The sequence below is a fragment of the Bos javanicus genome, chromosome 4 (genome assembly GCF_032452875.1).
Source record: "Bos javanicus breed banteng chromosome 4, ARS-OSU_banteng_1.0, whole genome shotgun sequence".
Lineage (NCBI taxonomy): Eukaryota > Metazoa > Chordata > Mammalia > Artiodactyla > Bovidae > Bos > Bos javanicus.
In genome coordinates, this window is record NC_083871.1 from 94,203,163 (window position 1) to 94,227,372 (window position 24,210).

Here is a 24,210-nt window from a genome sequence, read left to right on the forward strand (position 1 = left end):
GTAGCCCACCAGGCTTCTCTGTTCATGGAATTCTCCAGGCAAGAATATTGGAGTGGGTTGCTACTTCCTTCTCCAGGGGAATCTTCCCAATCCAGGAATAGAAACCCAGTCTCCTGCATCGCAGGGAGATTCTTTACCTAAGATTCATCTAAACCTAATTACCTCCCAAATGCCCCACCTCCAAATACATCACATTAAGGATGCAGGCTTCAGTATTTGAATTTGGGAGGGGGGTGGGGACACATGCATTCTGTCCATAACACTCCCTCTGTTTGTTTGAACTGGGATCCATATGTGGTCCATACCTAGTTCTTGGTTGGTATGTCTCTTATCTCTTCTAATCGATCCTAAGACAGATTCCCCTTCATTTTCTTTTAAAAAAAAAATAATGTTTAGACACTATACTAAGCAGCCTTGCCAAGGAAATATAAGTTCCAACAAGATACCATTTTCTATCCAACAGACTGGCAAAAAAATTTTAAATATTGGTTACATCAAGTGCTGTAAGGATAAGTCGCTTTAGTCATGTTCAACTCTTTGCAACCCCATGGACTGTAGCCCACCAGGCTCCTCTGTCCATGGGATTCTCCAGACAAGAATACTGGAGTGCATTAATGGGTTGCCATTTCCTTCTCCAGGGGATCTTCCTGACCCAGGGATTGAACCCACGTCTCTTGGGTCTTCTGCACTGGCAGGCTGGTTCTTCCCCACTAGCACCATGTGGGAAGCCTGCTGGAAGGACTTAGGCAAATGAATAATCAAGTATTGTTATGCCCTTTCAGAAGGCAACTTGGCCTTCTAAGTTTGGTATTCTTGAAAATGTGCAGTACACAAAACCCTCTACATAGGATTCTACTTTGAGGATTGTGGCCTACAGAAATAAAAGCATCAGTCTATACTCTGTACATGAAATTGCAGCATTATTTGTGGTGCTAACAAGACTGGAAAGAGCACAGATGTCCATCACAGGAGCTATGGTTGAATAAATTATGTTACACGCGTACCATGAAATATGCAAAAAAAAAAAAAAACAATGTTATTGGCTGATTTTTTTGGCTGTGCTGGGTCTTCAGTGTTGTTCGGGCTTTCTCTAGTTGCGGTGAGAGGGGGCTACTCTCTAGCTGTGGATGCGGGCTTCTCATTGCCTGGAACTTCTCTAGTTATGGAGCAGAGCTCTAGGGCATGTGGGCTTCAGGTATCTATCATCCTTAATGACATTCACATCATCTCACCTGTGGTTTCAATTTGCATTTCCTTGGTAACTAATGATGCCAAACAGCTTATTCAGGCTAGCTCCTGAGTTGTTTTGACTCAGTGACCTGTTGTTCTTGAGAGCATCTTTACTTACTGGTATGATGTGTTCTGGATTCCCCTTGGACATTTTCTGCCCCGCCCCCCACCCTCACCCCCAGACCTGGAATCAATCAATTTCCTCCACAGATACCTGTTTCTTTTCAGTGGGAGGTAATATTCCGAGCCTAGAATCTGGGTGTCAGGGATCTCATTGCGACTGGATTGGTCATTATATCCGGTCCTTTCCAGTCGCTGAACTTGGAAATATTATTTGTCTTAACAGTTTTTTGGTTTGTTTTTTAATATATTTATTTGGTTGTGCTGGGTCTTAGATGCCACACTCAGGATCTTTGATCATCATTGCAGCATGCAGAATCTTTAGTTGCGGCAAGTGGGATCTAGTTCCCCAACCAGGGATTGAACCCAGGCCCCCTGATTTGGGAGCATGAAGTCTTAGCCACCGGACCATCAGGAAAGTCCCACATTTTGAAGAACAATTTTTTTAAAAATAAATTCTTTAAAATTGTCTGTTCAAATATAAGACCCAACCATATTTTAATTAACCCTATCGATCATCTGTCTGCTTTCTTCCGTGCCAACACCATATCGGTCCTCAGTGACACCAAATAATTGCTCACTTGTTTTATTCTACAGGCCACACACAACACAGCTCAGAGTGACAAAGCCAACCCCACCACCAACAGCATGATTGCTAAATTTAAGTGTTTGCAGTTCTTTAGTCTGTTGAGTATTTTCTACAAGGACTATAAAGTCAAATTACGTATTGTGATTTAAAGTCGCTCATTGTGGGTATGCCCTTTAACTAGATATACAGATTCCTTTGTTTTAGTCCATTTTTGATGTTTAGGAATTTCTTTTTTTTTAACATTTCATTTTTAAATGGCATTTTAACTAATTTTGTTTTTTAAAAGAGGACACACACAATTAAAAAACCTTTCTGGTGGTTCAGTGGTTAAGACTTAGCACAGCAGGGGTCTCAGTTTCAGTCCCTGGTTGGGGAACTAAGATCCCACATGCATGCTGTGCAGCACGGCCAAAATAAGTAAATAAATATATGATTAAAATTTTTTTAAATAAAGATTAAAGAGATAATATGTTCATATAGTCAAACCCAAGACAACAAAAAAAGATAACAAAAAATCTTCCAACCTCTTTTTCATTTTCCCCTTTCCAACCATTTTTATTGGCATCTTGAGTATCCTTTGAGAGTTTGTTGAAATGTAGGCAAATATGAATATAGATTACATTCATTATTATATAACTGTGATTTATCTATACATCGTTCAGCACAGTGTCATGCCATAAAGTAACTAAAAGTCACCTTCATTCATTTTTACAGCTGCATAGAATTCATTTTATGAATGTAGCAAAACTGTTTTAACCAGTTCACCACTGATTAACATTTTAGTTGTTTTGAGTTATTACAAATGGTTTACATTTAATTTTGTTTTATAATTTTGTAAAATATTTACACAGTTCCATAGCCAAATCTAAAAAAAAAAAAAAAAAAATTAAATCTGGTGTCCATTCTCTCCACCCTATATAACCACTCTGCCCCTGTAAATAACCATTTAAAATTTTTGTTTAGGTTTTTCTTTCATTTTTTTTTAATGGAAGCATGTGCATATATGCACTCCTATTTCCCTTTCTTAGATAAATGAAGCATACAACACATACTTTTCTCTACCTTGATTTAATTTTTTTTTAATGTGAAATAATTACAAACTTACAGAAAAGTTTTCAGTACAGTAAAAAGAACATTTGTTCCCATTTGAGAATAATGGATATTCTAATGGTGAATACTGTATCACCTCTGAATACTTTTTTATATTTTCTATAGAAAGACCATTCTTCTACATAGCCAGAATACAAACATTAAAATCAAGAAAATATGGCTGATAGTCACTAAATCCTCAAACCCCACTCAGTTTTATCAGTTGTCTCAATGGAGTCCTTTGTATTAATTACAAAAGGCTCCAGCTCACACTCTTGCATCATATTTACTTGTCAAATCTCTTTGGTCTCCCTTAATCCAAAAGAGTTCTTTGGTCCTTCCTTAACTTTCATGACCTTGACAATTTTGAAAATTTCATGCCCACGATTTTGCAGAATGGCTCTTAGTTGGGGTTTGTCTGCTGATGGTTCCTCATGATTGGATCCCTCAGGTGATGCATCTTCTGCATAAATATCTCAAAAGTAGCTCTGTGTCCTTTTTGTTGCATCAGGAGGTGCAATATTCTTTGCTCCGATACTGATGATGTTCACTTAGATCCTGTCTGCAGGGCTCCCCCTCCCACGCCATGAACGTACTCTCTTCCCCTTTGTTATTAATAAGTATTTTGTAGGAGATTCTTTGAGCCTGTGTGAGGACCCTGTGTGTGTAGGTGTGTGCGTGTGCTGAGTTGTTCAGGTGTGGCCGCTCTTTGCAACCCTATGGACTGTAGCCTGCCCGGCTCCTCTGGCCATTGAATTTTCCAGGCAAGAATACTGGAGTGGATTGCCATGCCCTTCTCCGGGGGAGCTTCCTAATCCAGGAATAGAACCTGGGTCTCCCGCATTGCAAGCAGATTCTTTACTGCTGAGCCACTGGGAAACCATGTAAGTACCCTGTCCCTCATCAAACTTTCAATTTGTGTGTTTATATCAGTAGAGTCACAGATTGATATTTTATTCAATGGATTATAATCTTTGACTTTACTATCATTATTTTGATGCTTATTGTCTTATATTTGGCCAGTGGGAGCCCTTTCAAGAGGACTTCTGGATCCTTTTAACACATCTCTATTTTCTTTGGGCACTTCCTTGTTTTTTGGTGCAAGATGTCTCAGACTCATTTGTACATTTCTTTAAAAAAATTTTTTTTTTGGCTGTACCACGCGGCTTGTGGGGTCTTAGTTTCCTGACCAGGGATCAAACCTGTGCCCCCTCAACTGGAAGCATGGAGTCTTGACTACAACCAGGAAGTCCCATTTGTAACTTGCCCTTGGACTAAAATCAACCATTGCTCCAAGGAGTCCCAGTTCCTTTTAGTGGAAAATGTTACTTAGAACCAGTCTGGGCACTGAGGATGGCGACTGCTCATCCTAGGAGTATCGTGGGCACATCAAGGTGCAAAGTAACTTTTGCTATCACTGTTATCACTGATCCCATGCCCTTTTGGTGGGGAGTGCTAGGAAATATGTTTACATTTATATTTATTCTTGGATCTATCGATGCAAATATATATTTACCTAGAACCATATTTCTACACTGATGTACACATGACAAAATACCACAAGTTTTCCAACTCCATAGCTTCTCCCAGCTTTCCTTCTTTCCATATTTGTAGCTTCTCCTCCAAAAGTGGGAAATCTGGTTCCTGTTAATCTCTTAAAATCTTGACTTATTTGATCAGTTCCTCTGTGCAACCAATCTCAAACTGCAGTCACTTCTCCCCTACAGGTCCTCTTAGTGGAACAGAAGCTCTATCCCTAGAGTGGGGTATCCTCTAGTCGGATACAGCACTCTAGTCCACCCGCCTATTCCCCTGGATCTCTGACACTCCACGACGGGTGGGCCTCCCATGGGAATGTCTCTCTCACCCTGTTTGGGCTTACCTGACTCAGGGGCCCACCTGCTCCACCACGTGCTTACCTCATTCAGCCCACTTCATGGCTTTGGGAATGAATTGTTCAGAAAGGGAAGAAAAAGAAATAAGAGTAAGAAGAAGAGATCTACCTTAAATTTTTTTAAAGTTTTATTTAATATATCTGGGAGGTCACTCTATATCCATTTATGGAAGTAGAGACATTTTTCATGCCTTTTATTTTTTAACCATTGCAATATGTAAATATATCATGGTTTATTCCATTGCTCCTTTGTGGTGGCCAATGTTTTGCCATTACAAATAGTTGTCACGTCTGTTTCTGAGGCACCTGGAAACAGTCAAGTCTGGTATTTTTAGAGGTTCTGTACCCTTGGCCCTGTTCTGTAGAAGCCACCAGGCACTCTTTCCAGAACATGTCCCAGATTTCAGAGAAGTCCCCCTCACTAGCCTGTCCAGGGCCAAGGATAGAGGCTTGAGCCACCCATTGGACCACAGACTGGACCTCAGGGAAGCCAAGAACATTTGAGGAGTTCTGGAGACACATTGGGCTTCCCTGGCGGCCCAATTGGGGCTCTCCACGTTGAAGGTGATCAAGGATCCAATCAGAGCCTCTGTTTCAGGAAGGAATTTCTTTAGCATACACAGAGGAAGGTCACAAGTGCTCCAGCTGTACCCAAATGGCCCTGGGATTTGTTCCTTCAGAGGAGTCTCAGGACCCAGGGATCAGCTGAGGAGACACTCTCCAGTCAGCCAGTCTCCCTGCCCTGAACTCTAAGGGCAACCTTGAAGAACCTTGTGTGTGTAATTCTCGTAGGATATTAAATAAGGCTTTGCCCCCCACCTCTGCCTTCAATTATGCTACTTATTTACACAATGCTTTTTTGCATGTAGGGTACAAAGGTACATTTCCTCTTAATTCTTGTTTTCGCAAGTGTCAAATTATGAATTAGAAATGTTTTATAGTAGGCGCTCCTGCAAAGTGCTTGATGGAGAGAGTGTGTGTGTATGTGTGTGTGTGAATGTCTCGTATTTGCATGGGCCAGAACCAAATGAATGATTTTATGAATGAGATTCTTATCAGGATGACACAGGCAGCTTCAGGAGATGAGATGCTCACACGAGAAGGAAGGAGACAGTATTTGGAGGGGAAGGAAGTTAAGAATTTTTGAACACATGGGTCCTCCAGCTCCCATGGATGGGGAGCTGCCAGAGGGAGATCAGAGAGGCCAGTGTTGATGTTCCAGAAAAGTGAGAAGAGGGATGTGGCTGGTGACTGTCCTGCCAGCCGGGCACGAATTATTCATGGGAAGGCATAGAGCCCAGTGGAAAGAACCCCAGGCTATCTATAAGGAGGCTGGTGTGTGACACTGGATGGGTTCTGCTTGGCCTTAAGCAAGTCATTTAAACTCTGAGCTGAAGCATCAGTGGCTGCTCAAGTCCCACAGGGCAGGAATCCACCCTCTGCGTTTCTCAGGATGCAGTAACTTTGTTACTAGGTACAAAGTGTCTGTGCCTGAAATCCTTTCTCCAAGGCAGAGTATAAACAAACAGACCAAAAAAACCCAAGGCATCTGGGTGCAGGGTGGACAGTGAGGCCCAGCCCAAGGATTGTTGTTTTAATTGTTATTTGTTTATTTATTTTGGTCACATGGATTCCATGTGAGATCTTAGTTCCCGGACTAGGGATCAAACCCATGCCCCCTGCAGTGGAAGTGTGGCATCTTAACTGCTAGACCACCAGGGAAATCCCCCTGGGAACATCTTGACCCTGGCTCTAGGAGAAGAGAGCTGCCTGGAGTGTGTGGGGGTGCTCTGTGGGACAGAGTGGCCTGTGGGGTGCCAGGCACCCCAGGAAAAGCTAGGACTGTCTGTCCAGAATCGCAGGTTATTTCCCTTGCAAAACGAAATTCAAATCTCAGGTTGTATCAGTCTAGGGAAGACAGCTGGGCACAGACGTGTCCAGGGAGGCTGTGGGGACAGGTGTGGATGGTGCTGTCACATGACGGCACTGCTCAGGGACTCTACCCTCTTTCTTGCCAGTCTGAGCTCTCAGAACATGGGGGCTGGCTGTTTTCACAGACCAGTCTGGCATTTCCCCAAGGCTGTCTCTGGGGCCAGAGCCAGGTGAACACAGGCTCCTGAACCCCCAGCCCGCAGGCTCCCCGGGTCCAGCTGGAGAGGCTGAGAGGGCCGCTTGGCCGCCAGCACATGCATTAGTAATGGCCACTGATCCTGCTGGCCCCACACCCTGTTTCCAGAATGGGACAGTAACCGGAGCCCAGGTGCCCCCTGCTTTCCAGACTCCTCCCTGTGGTGGGGTTATCGGACACCTCTTCTTTTCCTGGTCTTTGATCTCCGCATCAGAGTGGAAAGCAAAGACGCTATTTTTCCTCTGACATCCTGAACGTTCCGAATTCATATTGTTGCTTCTTTCAGAGGCTTCTCCAAGGTGGAAGAGTTAGGAGGTGACCTGGGAGGCCTCTTAGGGGCACCTCGGCTCGGGTACAAGTCCTTCCCAGGCTGGACCTCAGTTTCCTCACGTGGACTGTTCAGTGTTCATCTCTGTTCTGAGGCTGGGCTTCCAGGGACCCTGGGATTTGGTTCCTGCCCTAATGGGGGTCGCAGTGGGTGGTGGGAACACAGCAGGGCCACCGTCAGACCACAGCAGGTAAAGTATGTGTGCCAAAGGGCAGCAGCAGCCAGCTGTGGAGGCTCCTGAGAGGGCGTCCTAGACCAAGCAGGTCTGGAGGGTGGTAAGATTCAAGGAGAGAGGCGGGGTCCAGGAGGCACTGCTCACACACCACTGTCCTCTGGCCCAGGAGGGAGCGAGGAAGCTTTGGGGGCGCTCCTCTCACCCTGGGCCTGCAGAAAGGGCCTCCTCCATTCCCAGGGCCGAAGTTCTCCCTGCCTCTCCCCTGCACCACCCTTCACCCCCACAGCAGCTCGGGGGTGTCCCCAAGGATCCCCAGCTCTGTCCTTGGGCCCGTGGACTGGCTCTGACAGCTGTCCTTGGGTGGGGGGAGGTTCTGGCCACCCTAAAATGCCTCTTCTAGGAGTCCTGTAGTTCCCCCATGGGAGACCAGGCATTGCTGTTCTTATTGTTGGTGTTCAGTTGCTAAGTCGTGTCTGACCTAACCTGAACACATCACACTGGGGAAAGAACACCTCCAGGAAGGAGGCCATCAGTGAGGGATGGATAGGCCTGCGTAGGAAGGGGAAACTTTGGGGGAGGAGGTGGGCAAGTTGGGGCTCGGGCAGCCCAAAGACTGAGAAAGTGCAGACAAGAGGGAAGCGGGAGGGCGGGGCCAGCCCAGGCTCCGTAGGGGACCAGCTGTGCGACCTTAATGCCACCGTGACCCTCGTCGGTCCACCTCTGCTCACCCACCCGTGGCCCAGGGTGTATCTCGAGACTGCTCCAAACAGAGCTGCCTCTACGTGCGGAGGCTGATGTCTGGGTCCACTAGGGCGGAGGCTGGGGGCAGAGACGGGTGTCAGGGCAGGATGACCAGAGCGGTCTTTTCTGGTTGGAGCTTTTACAAGAGCCCAGAGCTTCAACCGACTGCCCAACACCAGGCTCTGGGGGTCAGAGGCTGTGGCACCTGCCTAGCTTTGCCCCTGTGACCACTTTACCTAGAGCTTACCTAAGTGCTACCACCCTGGGCCTGGGGGTCCTGGTGGCAGAACTAGAGGGATCAGCAGACGGATGGTGGGGCCTGAGGCCCTGGGCCAAGGTGAGGACACAACCCACCCTCGGAGCTTGGTTCTCGTTGGCCCACCCAGGACACCAGGCCCCTGGGCAGGAGGGAGGGTGTCAGAGAGACGATGCCCCAGCCTGGCCAGGCTCAGAGGCCCGGCAGCAGGGGAGGTGTGCTCTCCCTGGAGACCTAGGGCACTCTTGTCCCCAACTTCCCAGGCAGCCCAGAGTAACCTGGGTTTCCAGCACCAGCCACGGCCCTGGAGGGGGCACAGTCACGGCTGAGAGGCAGCTGCTGAATAATTCAGCAACGCTGGGTATCTTGATTCCTTGTGGGAGGCCAACTGCCAGCCCCTCAACCCTCCACCTGGGCTCCCCAGAGCTCCTCCACACCGCCGAGGTCTCATCAGCCCCCTCACTAGGTCGAAACCTGCTTCTCCAGCCCTGCTTTCCCCACAGCTGTGACCCTGCCACAGCTGCCTCCGTCCTCTCCCTCTCCTCTGTGCCTGGGGGCTCAGACAGGTAAAGAATCTGTCTGCAATGCGGGAAGCCCGGGCTTGATCCCTGGGATGGGACGATCCCCTGGAGAAGGGAATGGCAACCCACTCCAGTATTCTTGCCTGGAGAATTCCGTGGACAGAGGAGCCTGGCGGGCTACAGTCCATGGGGTCACAAAGAGTCGGACATGACTGAGCGATTTTCAGTCACTCACTTCCTCTCCTCTGTCTCACATTATCAAATCTTTCCAATTCCATCGCAGAAACTGCTTTTTATGAGATCCATCTGCCTGGACTCCACTCTGGTCCAAGTCAACACCATCCTGAAACCTCTGACAGCCCCTGGCTGGGCTCCGGCCTGCAGAACGGCACTGTTTGCTCTGCGCTTGATTGCTCACATCCTCCCCTGCTTCAGGCGAAATCCGCATCCCACGTCTTAGGATCAAATCCTGCTTCCTACCGGGGTTCGCCCCATCCCTGGTGGTCCCACCTGTACCTCCACTCCAGGCATTTCACCCCCCCTCCAACACCCTCCTGCCCACCCCCACCTCGCCACACACAGCAGGATCAATATGCAGTATGTTACCCTCAGGCTTAAATAAATGCCTCTTCCTCAGCCTGGAACATCTCCCTCACCCTCAGCCTCCTCAGCTGTCACTCAGCTCAAAAGATGCAGCTCAAGTCTTCCTCCTCCAAGGAGTCCTCCCTGATTACCATGGCCCAGGCCACCCTAGCTGTGTCTCTATCACAGCCCCTTCTGCAGAGTTTATAACTGTCCAGTCCTGGGTCTGTCTTTTCCACCAGGGTATGGAGTATATGAGAGTGTTAAAAGTGAGTGTCAGCTGCTCAGTCGTGTCTGACTCTGCAAATCCACAGACTGTAGCTCACCAGGCTCCTCTGTCCATGGAATTCTCCAGGCAAGAATACTGGAGTGGGTTGCCATTCCCTTCTCCAGGGGATCTTCCTGACCATGGTTCAAACTTGGGTCTCCTGCATTGCAGGCGGATTCTTTGCCATCTGAGCCACCTGTATATATACTTCTCCTTGTGTGTTTATCAGGTATCTACCTTTTCTTTCTTTTTTCATATTTTATTCATTTGTCTGGTTAAGATACATATAAAATATACTATTTAAACAATTTTGAAGTGTTCTATGCAGTAGTATTAAGTACATTCACAAAGTTGTGAAACCATCAGTTCGGTTCAGTTCAGTTGCTCAGTCTTGTCTGACGCCAGGCTTCCTTGTCCTTCACCAGCTCCCAGAGTTTGCGCAGACTTACATCCATCAGGTTGGTGATGCCATCCAGCCATCTCATCCTCTGCAATCATTGTCATGGTCCATTTCCAGACCTCATGCTCCTCTTGTCAGATGGGCCTCCTCTCCTTATCAAGTCAAATCAAGGGCCAGTTCATCCCCTTCTCCTCATCCACGCAGCCCTCCCGCACACCTTGGCCTCACGCTTCTTGCCAAAGGAACACACACGGAACAGTTTGCTACCTATCCATCTCCTATATTGGCGTGACTATGTGCAGTGTGGGTGTTGCTGCAATTGGCAGTGTCTGCTCAAATAAATCACAAACTGTTGAGACCGGGCCCTAGGTCTCATATGCCTTCAGTGACACCCCTATCCTCCCCGACCCATAATACAAATCTAGGCACACAGAAAGATCCAGTAAGTACCAGGCAATGGGAGTGTCTAGCAGGTGTCACGCCTGGAGGGACATTAGAGCATAAGACATGCTGGGAACTGAGCTAAGCTGTGTGTCCCCAGACCTATTCCTTACTAATAGAGCTCCAAGGGTTTAGAACCCAAATTTTTAAAATATTAATATCAATGCTTTTACCTAATAGCAAAACTTTAAAGAAATTTCTTTTTAAAAAATTTATTTATTTATTTATTGGGCTGTGCCGGGTCTTAGTTACGGCACACAGGATCTTCAGTTGTGGCATGTGGTATCTAAATCCCTGACCAGGGGTCAAACTTGTGATCAAAGCCTTGTATTGAGAGCTCAGTGTCTTAGCTACTGGACCTGCAGGGAAGTCCCAGAACTTTAAAGGGACTTCTAAGTACTTAAAAGTAGAGAGGGTTTCCCTCTACTCAGCTGGTAAAGAATCCCCCTGCAATGCAGGAGAGGAGACCCAGTTTGATTCCTGGGTTGGGAAGATCCCCTGGAGAAGGGATAGGCTACACACTCCAGTATTCTTGGGCTTCCCTGGTAGCTCAGCTGGTAAAGAATCTGCCTGCAATGCAGGAGACCTGGGTTCAATCCCTGGGTTGGGAAGATCCCTTGGAGAAGGGAAAGACTACCTACTCCAGTATTCTGGCCTGGAGAATTCCATGGACTGTATATCTATGGGGTCACAAAGAGTTGGGCATGACTGAGTGACTTTCTAAAAGTAGAGAGGATGGTCTAATGAATTCCCATGTACCAATCACTCAGCTTAGCTTCAGAAGTTGTTAATAAAGGGCTAATTATGTTTCATCTACTACATGCCCTCCCATGATTGGGTTATTCTAAAACAAATTTAAAAAATCATATTATTTCACCCATAAATTCAATATGTATTTTTAAAAGGTAGGCAGTCTTTGAACAAATATATACACACAGTATTAAACAATACATTTCTCACCTATAAAAAATAATAATAATTTCCCAATATGACATCACCAGGTGATCAATACTGAAATCAGATTAATTATATTCTTTGCAGTCAAAGATGGAGAAGCTCTATACAATCAGCAAAAACAAGACCGGGAGCTGACTGTGGCTCAGATCATCAACTCCTTATTGCCAAATTCAGACTTAAATTGAAGAAAGTAGGGAAAACCACTAGACCATTCAGGTATGACCTAAATCAAATCCCTTATGATGATACAGTGAAGTGAGAAATAGATTCAGAGGATTACATCTGATAGACAGAGCGCCTGAAGAACTATGGGTGGGGGTTTGTAACATTGTACAGGAGGCGGTGATCGAGACCAGTCCCAAGAAAAAGAAATGTAAAAAGGGAAAATGGTTGTCTGAGTAGGCCTTAAAAATAGCTGAGAAAAGAAGAGACGCTAAAGGCAAAGGAAAAAAGGAAAGATATGCCCATCTGAATGCAGAGTTCCAAAGAATAGCAAGGAGAGATAAGAAAGTCTTCCTCAGTGATCAATGCAAAGAAATAGAGGAAAACAATAGAATGGGAAAGACTAGACAACTCTTCAAGAAAATCAGAGATACCAAGGGAACATTTCATGCAAAGATGGGCTCAGTAAAAGACAGAAATGGTAGGGACCTAAGAGAAGCAGAAGATATTAGAAGAGGTGGCAAGAATACACAGAAGAACTATACAAAAAAGATCTTCATGACCCAGATAATCATGATGGTGTGATCACTCACCTACAGTCAGACATCCTGGAATGTGAAGTCAAGTGGGCCTTACGAAGCATCACTATGAACACAAAGCTAATGGAGGTGATGGGATTCCAGCTGAGTTATTTCAAATCCTAAAAGATGATGCTGTGAAAGTGTTGCGCTCAATATGTCAGCAAATTTGGAAAACTCAGCAGTGGCCACAGGACTGGAAAAGGTCAGTTTTTATTCCAATCCCAAAGAAAGGCAATGCCAAAGAATGCTCAAACTACCGCACAGTTGCATTCATCTCACACGCTAGCAAAGTAATGCTCAATATTCTCCAGGCAAGGCTCCAACAGTACGTGAACTGAGAACTTCCAGAGGTTCAAGATGGATTTAGAAAAGGCAGAGGAACCAGAGATCAAATTGCCAACATCCACTGGGTCATAGAAAAAGCAAGAGAGTTCCAGAAAAACATCTACTTCTGCTTTATTGACTATGCCAAAGCCTTTGACTTGTGTGGATCCCAACAAACTGTGGAATATTCTTAAAGAGATGGGAATACCAGACCACCTTATCTGCCTCCTGAGAAATCTGTATGCAGGTCAAGAAGCAACAGAACCAGACATGGAACAACGGACTGGTTCCAAATTGGGAAAGGAGTACATCAAGGCTGTATATTGTCACCCTGCTTATTTAACTTATATGCAGAGTACATCATGCGAAATGCTGGGCTGGATGAAGCACAAGCTGGAATCAAGATTGCCGGGAGAAATCTCAATAACCTCAGATATGCATATGACACCACCCTTATGGCAGAAAGAGAAGAAGAACTAAAGAGTCTCTTGATGAAAGTGAAAGAGGAGAGTGAAAAAGCTGTGTTAAAACTCAACATTCAGAAAACTAAGATCATGGCATCTGGTCCCATCATTTCATAGAAAATAGATGGGGAAACAGTGGAAACAGTAATAGACTCTATTTTGGGGGGCTCCAAAATCACTGCAGAGGGTGACTGCAGCCATGAAATTAAAAGACACTTGCTCCTTGGAAGAAAAGCTATGACCAACCTAGACAGCATATTAAAAAGCAGAGACATTATTTTGCCAACAAAGGTCCGTTTAGTCAAAGCTATGGTTTTTCCAGAAATCATGTATGGATGTGAGAGTTGAACCATAAAGAAAGCTGAGTGCCAAAGAACTGATGCTTTTAAACTGTGGTGTTGGAGAAGACTCTTGAGAGTCCCTTGGACTGCAAGGAGACCCAACCAGTCCATCCTAAAGGAAATTAGTCCTGAATATTCATTGGAAGGACTGATGGTGAAGCTGAAATTCCAATACTTTGGCCACCTGATGCGAAGAACTGACTCATCTGAAAAGACCCTGATACTGGGATGAAGGCAGGAGGAGAAGGGGACGACAGAGGATGAGACGGTTGGATGGCATCACTGATGTGATGGGCATGAATTTGAGCAAGCTCTGGGAGTTGGTCATGGACAGGGAAGCCTGGCGTGCTGCAGTCCATGGGGTCGCGGAGTGTCGGACACAACTGAGCAGCTGAACTGAACTGAATATAATCACTCGTTGTTCAAACTTCCCTGATTGTCTCATAATTTTTTTTCTTTGAAAGACTTACTTATTTATTTTTGGCTGTGGTGGGTCTGTGCTGCGCGTGGGCTTTCGTAGTCGCAGCAGGCGGGCGCTGCTCTTCGTTCTGGTGCACGTGCGTCTCACTGCAGTGGCTTCTCTCGTTGCAGAGCACACGCTCTAGGGCTTTCGGGTTTCGGGAGTGGCAGCCCGTGGGCTCAGTAGTTGTGGCACTTGGGCTTAGTTGCCTTCAGGCATGTGGCATCTTCTTGGACTAAGGATCAAGCCAGTGTCCCTTGCATTGCAAGGTGGATTCTTAACCACTGGACCACGAAGGAAGTCCCTAAGATTGTTCAAAGAGTTGTCAGGTGGGAGATAAAGACCTTTTTTCCTTCTCTCCTTCCTTCTTCCTACTGCCTAGAACTTGGGATGTGATTTCTGAAGCTCCAGCAGCTATCTTGGACTATGAGGTGGCATATGAAAAGTGGAAGCCAAAGTGAGGATGACAGAGAAGAGACAAGGAACCCACTTCACTGTTATTCCTAGTCTTTATTATAGCATAATTTAACATTAGGTCCAGTTGTAAAACAGAAAACAAAACAAAAAGTTTTAAAGCAATGGGTTAAATATGATAAAAATTACTTTCCTCTCTCATGTAACGTAAGTCTTGAACAAGCAGTCCAGTGCTAACACAGTGGTTCCACAGGGTCACAGAGTATTAGATATTGATGGCTGTGTAACTTCCACCCCAAACTTAGGAGTTTAAAACTACAAACACTGCCTCTGTCTTTCAGTTTCTGAGGGTCAGGAATCTGGGATTCATGAGGCCTGGGCTGCAGTCATTCCTAGCTTGACTGGGTCTGGAGGAGCCTCTGGTTTAGGGCTTCAATTCCCAGCCACGTGAGTCTCTCCATAGCGCAGCTCAAAACACATGAGCTGACTCCCCGCTCCTCCAGAGCAAGAGGGCCAAGACGGAAAGACAGAGCAAGACAGGGCACTCAAGGCGGAGGCTGTGGTCTACTTAGTCTCAGAAGTAACATCCTCAAGCCTCTCTTATCCTCCAGCCCCCAGCGCTCCTAGCCCCACCTGCCCCTGCAGCCTGTGTCACTGTCCCTCCTTGCCCAGTCCTCTTGCTGCTGGGGAATTCTTCAGGCCCCTGTCCACTGTTCTCTGTCTCCTCTGTATTTTTGTTTTGTGCCTCTGATGGCTGACTTGGCCCCAAGCCACCATTCAATCTCCTTTCGCTCCATACCTCAAGGCCAGCCAGAGCTCTGAGACACCTCCTCTATCTTCCCCCCATATCTATTCCCATCTCCTTAGACACCCCTGGTCACTCCTTACCTGGGCCACCCTGGGCCTTTCTCTCTTTATACAATCCCTCCCCATCCAGCCAGGATGGATCAAATCCTCTCTTCCAGGAAGTCCCCTCTTTGTGGTTCTTTGGAAAGCTTTATTCCTCCCTGCCCCAAAGGTCAGCTGGAGAGGCGGAGAGTAGCAGAGGGTTTGGAGAGTGGCTGGCACAGTGGTAGTGTAGGTACCTGGCTTTTGGTGCCTCTGTGCTGAATTCCCTGGCTGCTCTGGGGGCTCTTTCCCTACAGGGATCACGTTTGAAGAGGTTTATATCCCTACCTCTGGGCCCCCACCCACTAGCACATGGTCCTGGCTTCCGCTGGGGCTTCTCTGTCTTCCGCAGGTGATGCAGAAAGGAGGGATGGTTAGATCCAGGTCGCGTGGCCGGGCCTTTTGTTAGGGAGGACTTGTTCTGGCCGGGTTGCTCTTGAGGACCGGTCTCCAAAGTCCCTCAGCTCCTCTCATATCCCAAGCCTGGTCATACAGCCCCCCAGGAATTCTGGGGTCCCGCCTTGACATTCCAACAAGCCGCTGCTTACTTAAGCACGTTCATCTGTCGCTGACCAACAGGAGCCACGGCTAAGGCAACAGTCAGGGTTCGAGGCTCTGGCTCCTACTGAGATGGGCAGGGACGGTCCAGGCCAGGGAAGGGGAGCCAGGGGCGGCCTCTGTGGCACCAACGGGGAACACCGGGGGGTGGGGAGGGCCATATGCAAGGCTCATATTTGGTGACCTCACTGCTTTTCTTCTTGACAACCGCAGGGCACCGCGGGTCTCCCGGTCCCACCCCGGCCAGCTGGGCGGGTACAGGGCCTGAAGGGCGGGTCCGTCCGAAGCCGAGGCCGCAGCGCAAGGCTCGCGCGCCCTCTAGTGCCGGAGGCGGGACCCGCTAAAATGGCCCGGGGTGGGCCGCGCCCCTCCGCGCCCCTCCGCGCCGGCCTCGGACCCCCGCCCCAACCGGCCCGCGGCAGCGTCCCCAGACTCGAGGAGGAGGGAGGAGGCACTTCCGTCCCCGCAGGGGACACCTGCGAGCCCCCGGAGTGACTGTAGCTTGGGGTCGCAGGCTCCAGCCAGCAGCGCGCGGCGGGGCGCACGGCCAAGGGTGCCCTCACGTCCTGGAAACTACGAACCCGTGGCCGCGGGCCCGACCTCGACCCCGACCTCCACCCCGGCCGCTGCTATGATTCGCCCACGATCCCGCTGCGGGGTCCGCACGATCCCAAAACACTCTCCGCGGGTCTGGGTGTGCGGGTCTGGGTTCTGCGCCCCGTGAAGTCTCTCTTGTGATTTGTTCTCTTGTCCTAAAAATTCCTTCTCCACCCCGAGCCGTCCAGGGCTGCGGGGTCCAGTGGGTGGCCAACCAGCCACTTGTGGCTCTTGAGCCCGTGCCAGGTGGTGACTGAGAAACTGAATTTTTCGTCTTATTTGATTGTAATTAACTATTTCAAAACCAGCAGGGTCCAGGTTGAGATGTGCTGTGTAAAACACCCACTGTATTTAAAAAGAGTTAGCACCGTAATTAGAATGCAGAACATCTCATGCATTTTTAAATAGTCATTACACACTGAAATAATATTTTGGATATATCGAGTTAAATAAAACATTACTTTTACTTTTTTTTTTTTTATAAAAGAAATGTGGCTACTAGAAAAATTTATATTGATGTAGATGGTATTCTATTTTTATATTTCTGCTCTAGGTTTCAATCTGAGTTTCCTGACTCCACTCCAGGGCCCAGAGGTTGGGGACACTGCCATCAGTGGAAACGGGGATGTATGTGGGGAACGGCCCCGACCCTCACGGATCAAGCCCACAGGGTCTCTGGACAGGTCAGCTAGCCTCACCGGGTCAACCAGGAGGCATCCTGAAGGAGCCCCAGGTGGCAGGATGAGGCTCACAGAGACCCAGGTGCCCACAGACCCAGTTGAGCACAGAAAGTTGTCTATGACCTGAAGATATAGGTCCATCCAGCATGGGTCATGCCACACACTGTGTGCCCAGGTCTCTTGGCACCTCACAAAGAGTTAGTGCAAAGTGGGGCCAAGGCCTGGTTTACTTTCTGAGGGGCTTCTAGGGCCAGTGTGAGGATGGCATGGGGAAGCCCCCAGGGGTCACAGCTCACGGTGGTTATCTCTGCAAGAGAGCGCTGTGGAAGACCTTCATGGGTCTCTGGAATGTCCTTTTGTTAGCAGCACAGAATTCTTTGGAGGAAATCTGTAGAAGTACATCTTTTAAAAGCTTAGCTTTACTTTAATGTACACTTTTACTTGCACATTCGCAGGTACCTGACCCACTGTTTACAGAGCTGGGGAGAACTGAATTTGGCCTGAAGCTTCTCAAAGCGAGCTGCTTGCTCAGCGCTGGCTGACCTGGGTGATAGGAACCGAGGGAAGGGGAGCTGAGTGAGATCGGAAGGCCAGAACCCACCAGCAGTCCAGCCGCCCCTTCCCAAGTTAATCATCAATGATGGGGTGGCCAGAAGGGCCAATTTTTTCTTTTAGGGAGGTCAAGTCTGTTCTTGCCACCCCGAGTCATTTGACACTAGAAGCCAAGTTTGAGCCCCAAAGTGCTCTGAGGAGCCCAGGTTCACAGAAGTGCCCCGACCCTTTTGAAAAATAAACATCCTTCATTATATGGGTCTACACCCACACTTGCACACACACACCCCACACACACAGTGAGAGGGGACATGATCCGGCTCCTTTTTGTGTAACTGCAGTTCTAAGTTCTGAGTGCACAAACCCTGTAACGTGAGGCACTGGGGGGGCAGGCTTGGCCCCAGGTAGATTGTCCCAGGCTCACTGGGGTGTCTGAATCCCTGAGAAGCCTGTGAGCTCCCCCTAAACAAGGCTGCTTGGTCTGTCAAGTGGCTCCCAGGACTGCAGGACCTTGCAGATCCAACGACTGTGGGAGCCAGACAAATGCCCTTTGCTGTGGTACTAGGTGGAGAGCAGAAAACACCAGGGTCCAGTGTCACAGAAATCTATTCCCTGAGGCAGAGAGCAGCCTTTGGAGATAAGAGTTTAAAGCAAGCATAAGGGGCTCTGAGCCCATAACTTTCTGTTCCAGGACAGTATACTTCCGAAACCCAGCATTCCCTTCTCAGGAAAGGGGCAGCGCCTCAGGCAGGCACCAAGAGCCCCCTGCCACTCAGGAAGCAACTGGACTGAGGCTGAGAAGTAAGTGATGCTGGGTGAGACTATGGCGGGCAGGGACCCAGCACTGGACGCTCTGAGACTCTCCTCGTGGCGTTTTTTACAGCAGCTGCCTGTGTGGTTATCAACAGGATTCTGGTTCACATCACCCTTAATTCTTTCAGCTCGAAAATGGGTGCTCTGAACTCCTGGTCTTTAGGTCCAAAACCTCTAACCTCTGGTCTTGAAACCTTGGTGTTTTCTCAGGTCGAGACATCTTCTTCTCTCAGGATACTAACATATGATATCATTTCAGAGCCCAGATGGAGTTGTGAGTCATAAAATGTCAGTCAAAGCCTATTAGTTTAGGGACTTGATGTTACAAATGAACCTGAGGTCCACGGAGCTCAAGGCCACAGAGCTGGTTTCAACAGACGAGATGGGACCAGGACTCACAGCTGGTCCAGTTCTTCGGTCCCCTACTCCCCTGGCTGAGAAGTTAGCGAGCTGTCAGAGCCGGCTGTCAACTGTTTTGTCTCTGAGCACTGCGGGCAGCCAGGGGAGCTGGAGATGCTTGCTGGCACCAGAGCAGGGTTCCTAGGTGGTCTTGCCCTCCTCTCTGGTAGATAAAAAGCTGTGCCTACAGTTGAATGCACTGGGATGCAGTGAAGAAAAAAAGAAGTGTGGGGGAGATGAGTAAGGAGAAAACAGTGCAAGAGAGTTGGGGGGACAAGGGCATGTCACCAAAGGAAAACTCTTCCCTTTGTCTGAAGGGTCTTCGAACTTAATCCAGCATAGGACAAATGAGGAAACATCGCCACCTGCTGGCCGACGTGGGCAAGTGCTGTAGAAAAAGAGCTGAAATGTCCGGCTAATCCACTGATCAGCTTCCGACCCAACACCCACTGCTTCCTCCCTTCCTTGTTGAGGCAGATGAGCCCTGGCAGGAAGCTGTACTGCCTGTGAACTCCAGGCCAAGGGGGTGCCTTTTGCTCAGCATGAGTTAACAGGGTCTAGAGGTCTGGGCTGAGGAGCAACACAGGAGCCACGCCTGCTGAATCACGTGGGGTTAGGCCGGGTCCTCCAGCCTACAGAATAGATGGTTTTTCAAGACGTTAGTAGAGAAGCCTCAAAGACAGCCCCGTTTATAGCCAGCAGTCACCTGCCACTCCAGGCGTAGGGACAGGGCTCTGTAGGCAGTTTCTACTGTCTACACACGACCCTCCCTTCCCAAACTAACCCAGTCATCTGCCTTGTAAGAAATTCTCAGTTAAAAAAAAAAAAAAAGTCAATGTCTGCTGCTCAAAGGAGCCAGATGAACAGGGCAGATGTTTTTTAAAAAATTGGGATCAGTAATCACAGGGGCTATTATCTTATTGATCAAGGTCCAGCCATTTGCCAAGGTATATACACATTTTATTTAAAAAAAGTTTACAGTTTTTCATTATACACAACTATTAAGAGGTTATAGTCAGAAGAGGCATTTGTCCTGTTGACAGACGTGCCCACTAGATCATCACAATGCAAGGAGAAAGGTGGGAGGGAGGACAGGGGGCAAGGAAAAAATAAGTGATAAAAAGCTTAGATTTCAATTAAGGGCTGGTAAATCCCTTTTATCTCTTCAAGTATCACACAATATGTACCAAATACAATCAGTAAATAACGGCCATTTCTTCCCAAGCCCACAGCCAAGACAATTATTTGCTGACTTAAGAGAGTCCTGGCCTTTCCTCAGGTGAGTGGAGAACCTGCACCCCTTCCCCAATGGCCTCCACTCCATCCAGTCCCTAATGGAATCTCCAAGGTGTTCAGTGGCCAGAGAAAATATGAACATGGATTCAGAAGTCCAAAGAAACGCAGGTCTGCGTCCAATCAGAAATGATTTTATTTCAGTCAGTAAGGCCGTGAACCCAGGCAGGAAGATATGAGATGAATAAAACTCTTACTAACTTTTGTTAATGGCTTTTACCTTTCTGATTGAGTCCCCAGAACACAGAAGGGTCACATGCCATTTAAAAATCAAACACGAGTTCCCAGAAAGTTGGTGTCTAACAACTTCATCATGGAGGCTAGCAGAGGATCTGTTTTTCATGATTCTCAGCCACCCCAACAGGACGCCTAATAAAAAGGAAGTGTCAGGTCAAGGCCAACTAGGGCTTCTGGGAGCCTTGTGAGGGGGAAAGAAAGATTGCTTCAGAGGGAGATACTCTTCTGGAGCTTAGATCAGCCTGTTGGCAATTAGAACCGCTTTTGGAGTGGAAGAAAAATGTTAGGTACTGGAGAGATATATGGCAACTTCTGATAATTATCTCACTAATATCAAACGCTGGTAACCTGCACAGTAACCTCAAGGAGGGCGATACAATTGACGAAAACGCATAAATGCCAGTGTCTAGGTTGGCTACCATAAAATGCAGCCCGTGAGGCCCCGGTGCTGGGGAGGCTGGAGGGCAGTGGGCCGTGGTGCGGCCATCTCATCTGTTGTGTTTGGTGAGAGATGGAGCTCAGTCATTTGAACAGGGGCAAAGAATGCTTTGTGCTGATAAACCACCAGGTAGGATTTCAAAAGTGAGGGGTACTAAAGAAGGGGAGGGAAACCTGCCGGAAGCAGCTCTGATCTACCACTACCACCTTTAAAAATGTGCAGCCTTCCTGAGGGGCTCTGGATGCTTCTCAAGAGTGTTGCGATGGGACAACGTGGAAAAAAGCTTTTGGTGTCATACCACCCCTTGCTCCAGACTCACTTGACCATCTGTTATTGGGGGCCTAGAGTCCTCAGAATCACAGCCAGACCCTCTTCCAGCTTCCTCTCCTACCTCTCTCAGGCACTGGGAAGGGACAAAAGTTAGTGTAAAAAGGGAGTCTGTTCAGCTTATCAAAAGGCAGTTTCCCCGTGGAGAGGAAAAGCTTCACACAGAACCCAACACATGCACGGGACCCAGGTTAGTGCCCAGAAAGCACAGGCTTGAACAGAAGGCGGGGGGGTTCAGCGTGACGCGGGCAGCTATTCCAGGAGCTTCCAGTGCTCACAGAGAAGCCTAAGGGCACCGTCACCACACAGACTTGGGTGGGCGCGCACGCACACGTGCACACACACACACTGCAGCCATACTTGTACCAGCTTCTGAACCCCTGCAGCCGCCCCCAACAAATCTCCAACTGGGAAATTCTGCACCACCAGACTCCTAGTGCCGGTGCTCTCGAGTGCAGCGAGCTGGTGTCTTTTTGTTAGATCAACATGGATTTAAGTTGGGGAGGAGAGCTGTGGCACTGCTCGCGAACCTTCCCTAAACTTGCTTCTGCTAGTTTTGTTTCTTTTCTGACAAGATTAAAAGCAATTTTTATCTGGACATTATTTTTTTTTTCCGAAAGGTAATTAGAACACTATTGTTTATACAATATTGAAAAAATACAATTTTTTATTGTTTGAACTCAAATCACCACCCAGCACTTTAAGCCTACCCTAAGTCGCACCTACAGATTACGGTTATAGCACAAGCAAACTGCTAATTCAGCAGGTAAGCAAGTTAGTGCCAGCAGAGACCCTCCCTCCCCCGAAGTAATGAGAAGACAACGTGCTAGATAAGAGTTAAAGTACACCATTACATGTTAAATAGTTAATACTACCCTTCCAACAAGCCACAAATGCTAGAGAGAGAACTCAGTACGTGAACTAACCACAGCCCTACTTAACTGCACTTTTTTTTTTTTTTAAAGAAAACCTTTTGCTTCATGCCCGTAATTAACGTAAGTAAATTATTTGCTTTTTATTCAGGAAAATAATCATGCTAAAAGCAGGTTGTACTTTATATAGATTTTCAAAGAAAAGACTGATTGTGCTTTCTGAATAAAAAAGATAGGGTATCTTCCAACCTCAATGACTCATATCTTGTGGAATATAGCACTTCTAAAACTAAAAACACACATCAAAAAGAAAGATTAAATTTTCCCAGTAGGACATTCAAAAATCATCTTTAGAAGATTTTAGGATTGGCTGATTCTGCTATTGTCCTATTGGTTGTGGCAAAAAACAAAAGTCCACAGAGCTACTGTCTGAAGTTCTCCAAATTCAGCAGGCAACACTCGGATCTGAAAGAAACTCTGCCAGCAACCTGGACACATGGTTAGCTGAGTAAACATTTGATTAGCAGGCATTGAAACTGTCTGATTTCCTTTTAACATACACAGGAGAGAAAATTCTCTTCCCTCAAAACCTGTTCTACATCGTATTTCTGAATCCTTTCCTCCTATTCAGTCTCACTCAGGGGGAAAAAAAAAAAAAAAGCTGTTTTTCCCATGGAGAGTCACTTTGGGTACAAGAACCTTTATTTGTTCCAATTATTACTCATTATAAATTTAGAATGTGTGCTGGATCTACAATACCCGTTTCCCATTTCCACAGGCAGATGATGACCAGGCTACTGTCAAGAGTGCCAGCAGAAGGGAACACAAAGTCAAAGCGTGAGCAAGAGGACCCAGGAGGCACAGCCGCCAGCAGGGTCTTCTCCCGAGTCTAACAGTCCGCTGAGCGGCTGTCCAAGGGGGAGGCCATCTCTTGGAAGGTGAAGATTAAATGTGCAACCTAAGCACGATGCACACACACGCACACACACCAAAATTTAAAAAAAAAAAAAAAAAACCACCACCAACAACCCGAAACCTTGAAACAAAACCCCCCACGAGCACCCTCAAAGTTAAAGCTCTTAGTCCAGGGCAGCGGTCTGACAGTGGCCAACAGCACGATGAGGGCAGACTCTGCCGCAGGAGAGGAAACTTCTTCCCAGTCACTTTTCTCCTCCTGTCCTGTCCTCTCAAAAAATGGTCTGGAATATAAGTTCTACCCCAAAGAAAAAATAATCAGATTCAGCAAAACCATTTCCAAAAGGTTCTCCAAAGCAAAAAAACACAAAACACTTGTGGCTGCAGGGCCTGGTAGCAAGAAGGGCAGAAATCTACATATAAAAATGTACTTAAAATCCCAGTCGAAAAAAATCGTTTTAAGTTTCAATACTCCAATGAGCTCCCTGTTTTATATTGTTACTCCACAGAAGTGGGGCCACCTGGGATGCACAGGAAGGAGCAGCTCTGATCCTAACGTGGCTGGCTCTAAATGCTCCCACAGCAGGCCTTTTCCTCCCCAATTTTTTCCTTTCCGTTTTGAAAAAGCACTATTCTATCTTCACGTCCGAGAGCTGGTTGGTTTTGGTTTGTTTCTTTGGAACCATCAATAAAAGAAGCAACTTTTTCCTGTTATTTTGACTCAGGCCTATCTATCAGAGCGGCTATTCCTTTTGACAGTTCAGTAGCACACAGGCTGACTTGGCCAAATGGACTTATCAATGCATGCATTCGGACCGCATATTGCTACCAAAATGGAATGTGGGAATATGCTATGCACCTCAGGTTGAGAAATGACCAAGAAATCAAGATCTAAAGGGTGATATATAATATATATATATCAATGCTATTATTCATAAAAACCTTGTTTAGTAATAAAAAAAATTGCTTTGTTTAAATATGAATATTATAGTCTGCTTCTCATGGTTAGGAAATAATAGTCTTTCTGAAAAGCAGGTGCTTTTTCTACTACAACTCCATATCCTGGGCCTCGTCTTCCGAAAAGTCAGACATAGAACTCTCCGATGAGCTGTCTCCAGTGCCCTCTTCCTGCTCTTTCAGTGCCTCCTCCGTTGCATATTTCTGGATGTACTCTG

General features: G+C 47.2%; 1 protein-coding gene across 2 annotated transcripts in view; it reads right to left on the reverse strand.

Annotated features, from left to right (window-relative positions):
* Positions 1-19,890: 19,890 nt before the first annotated feature.
* Positions 19,891-24,210, reverse strand: part of UBE2H (ubiquitin conjugating enzyme E2 H) — a 102,182-nt gene continuing 97,862 nt past the window's right edge. For both annotated transcript variants that reach the window (XM_061414693.1, XM_061414695.1), the window contains one exon: positions 19,891-24,207. In XM_061414693.1, coding sequence (XP_061270677.1) covers positions 24,083-24,207 — 125 coding nt within the window. In that variant the 3' untranslated portion in view covers positions 19,891-24,082. The remainder of the gene's footprint in view (positions 24,208-24,210) is intronic.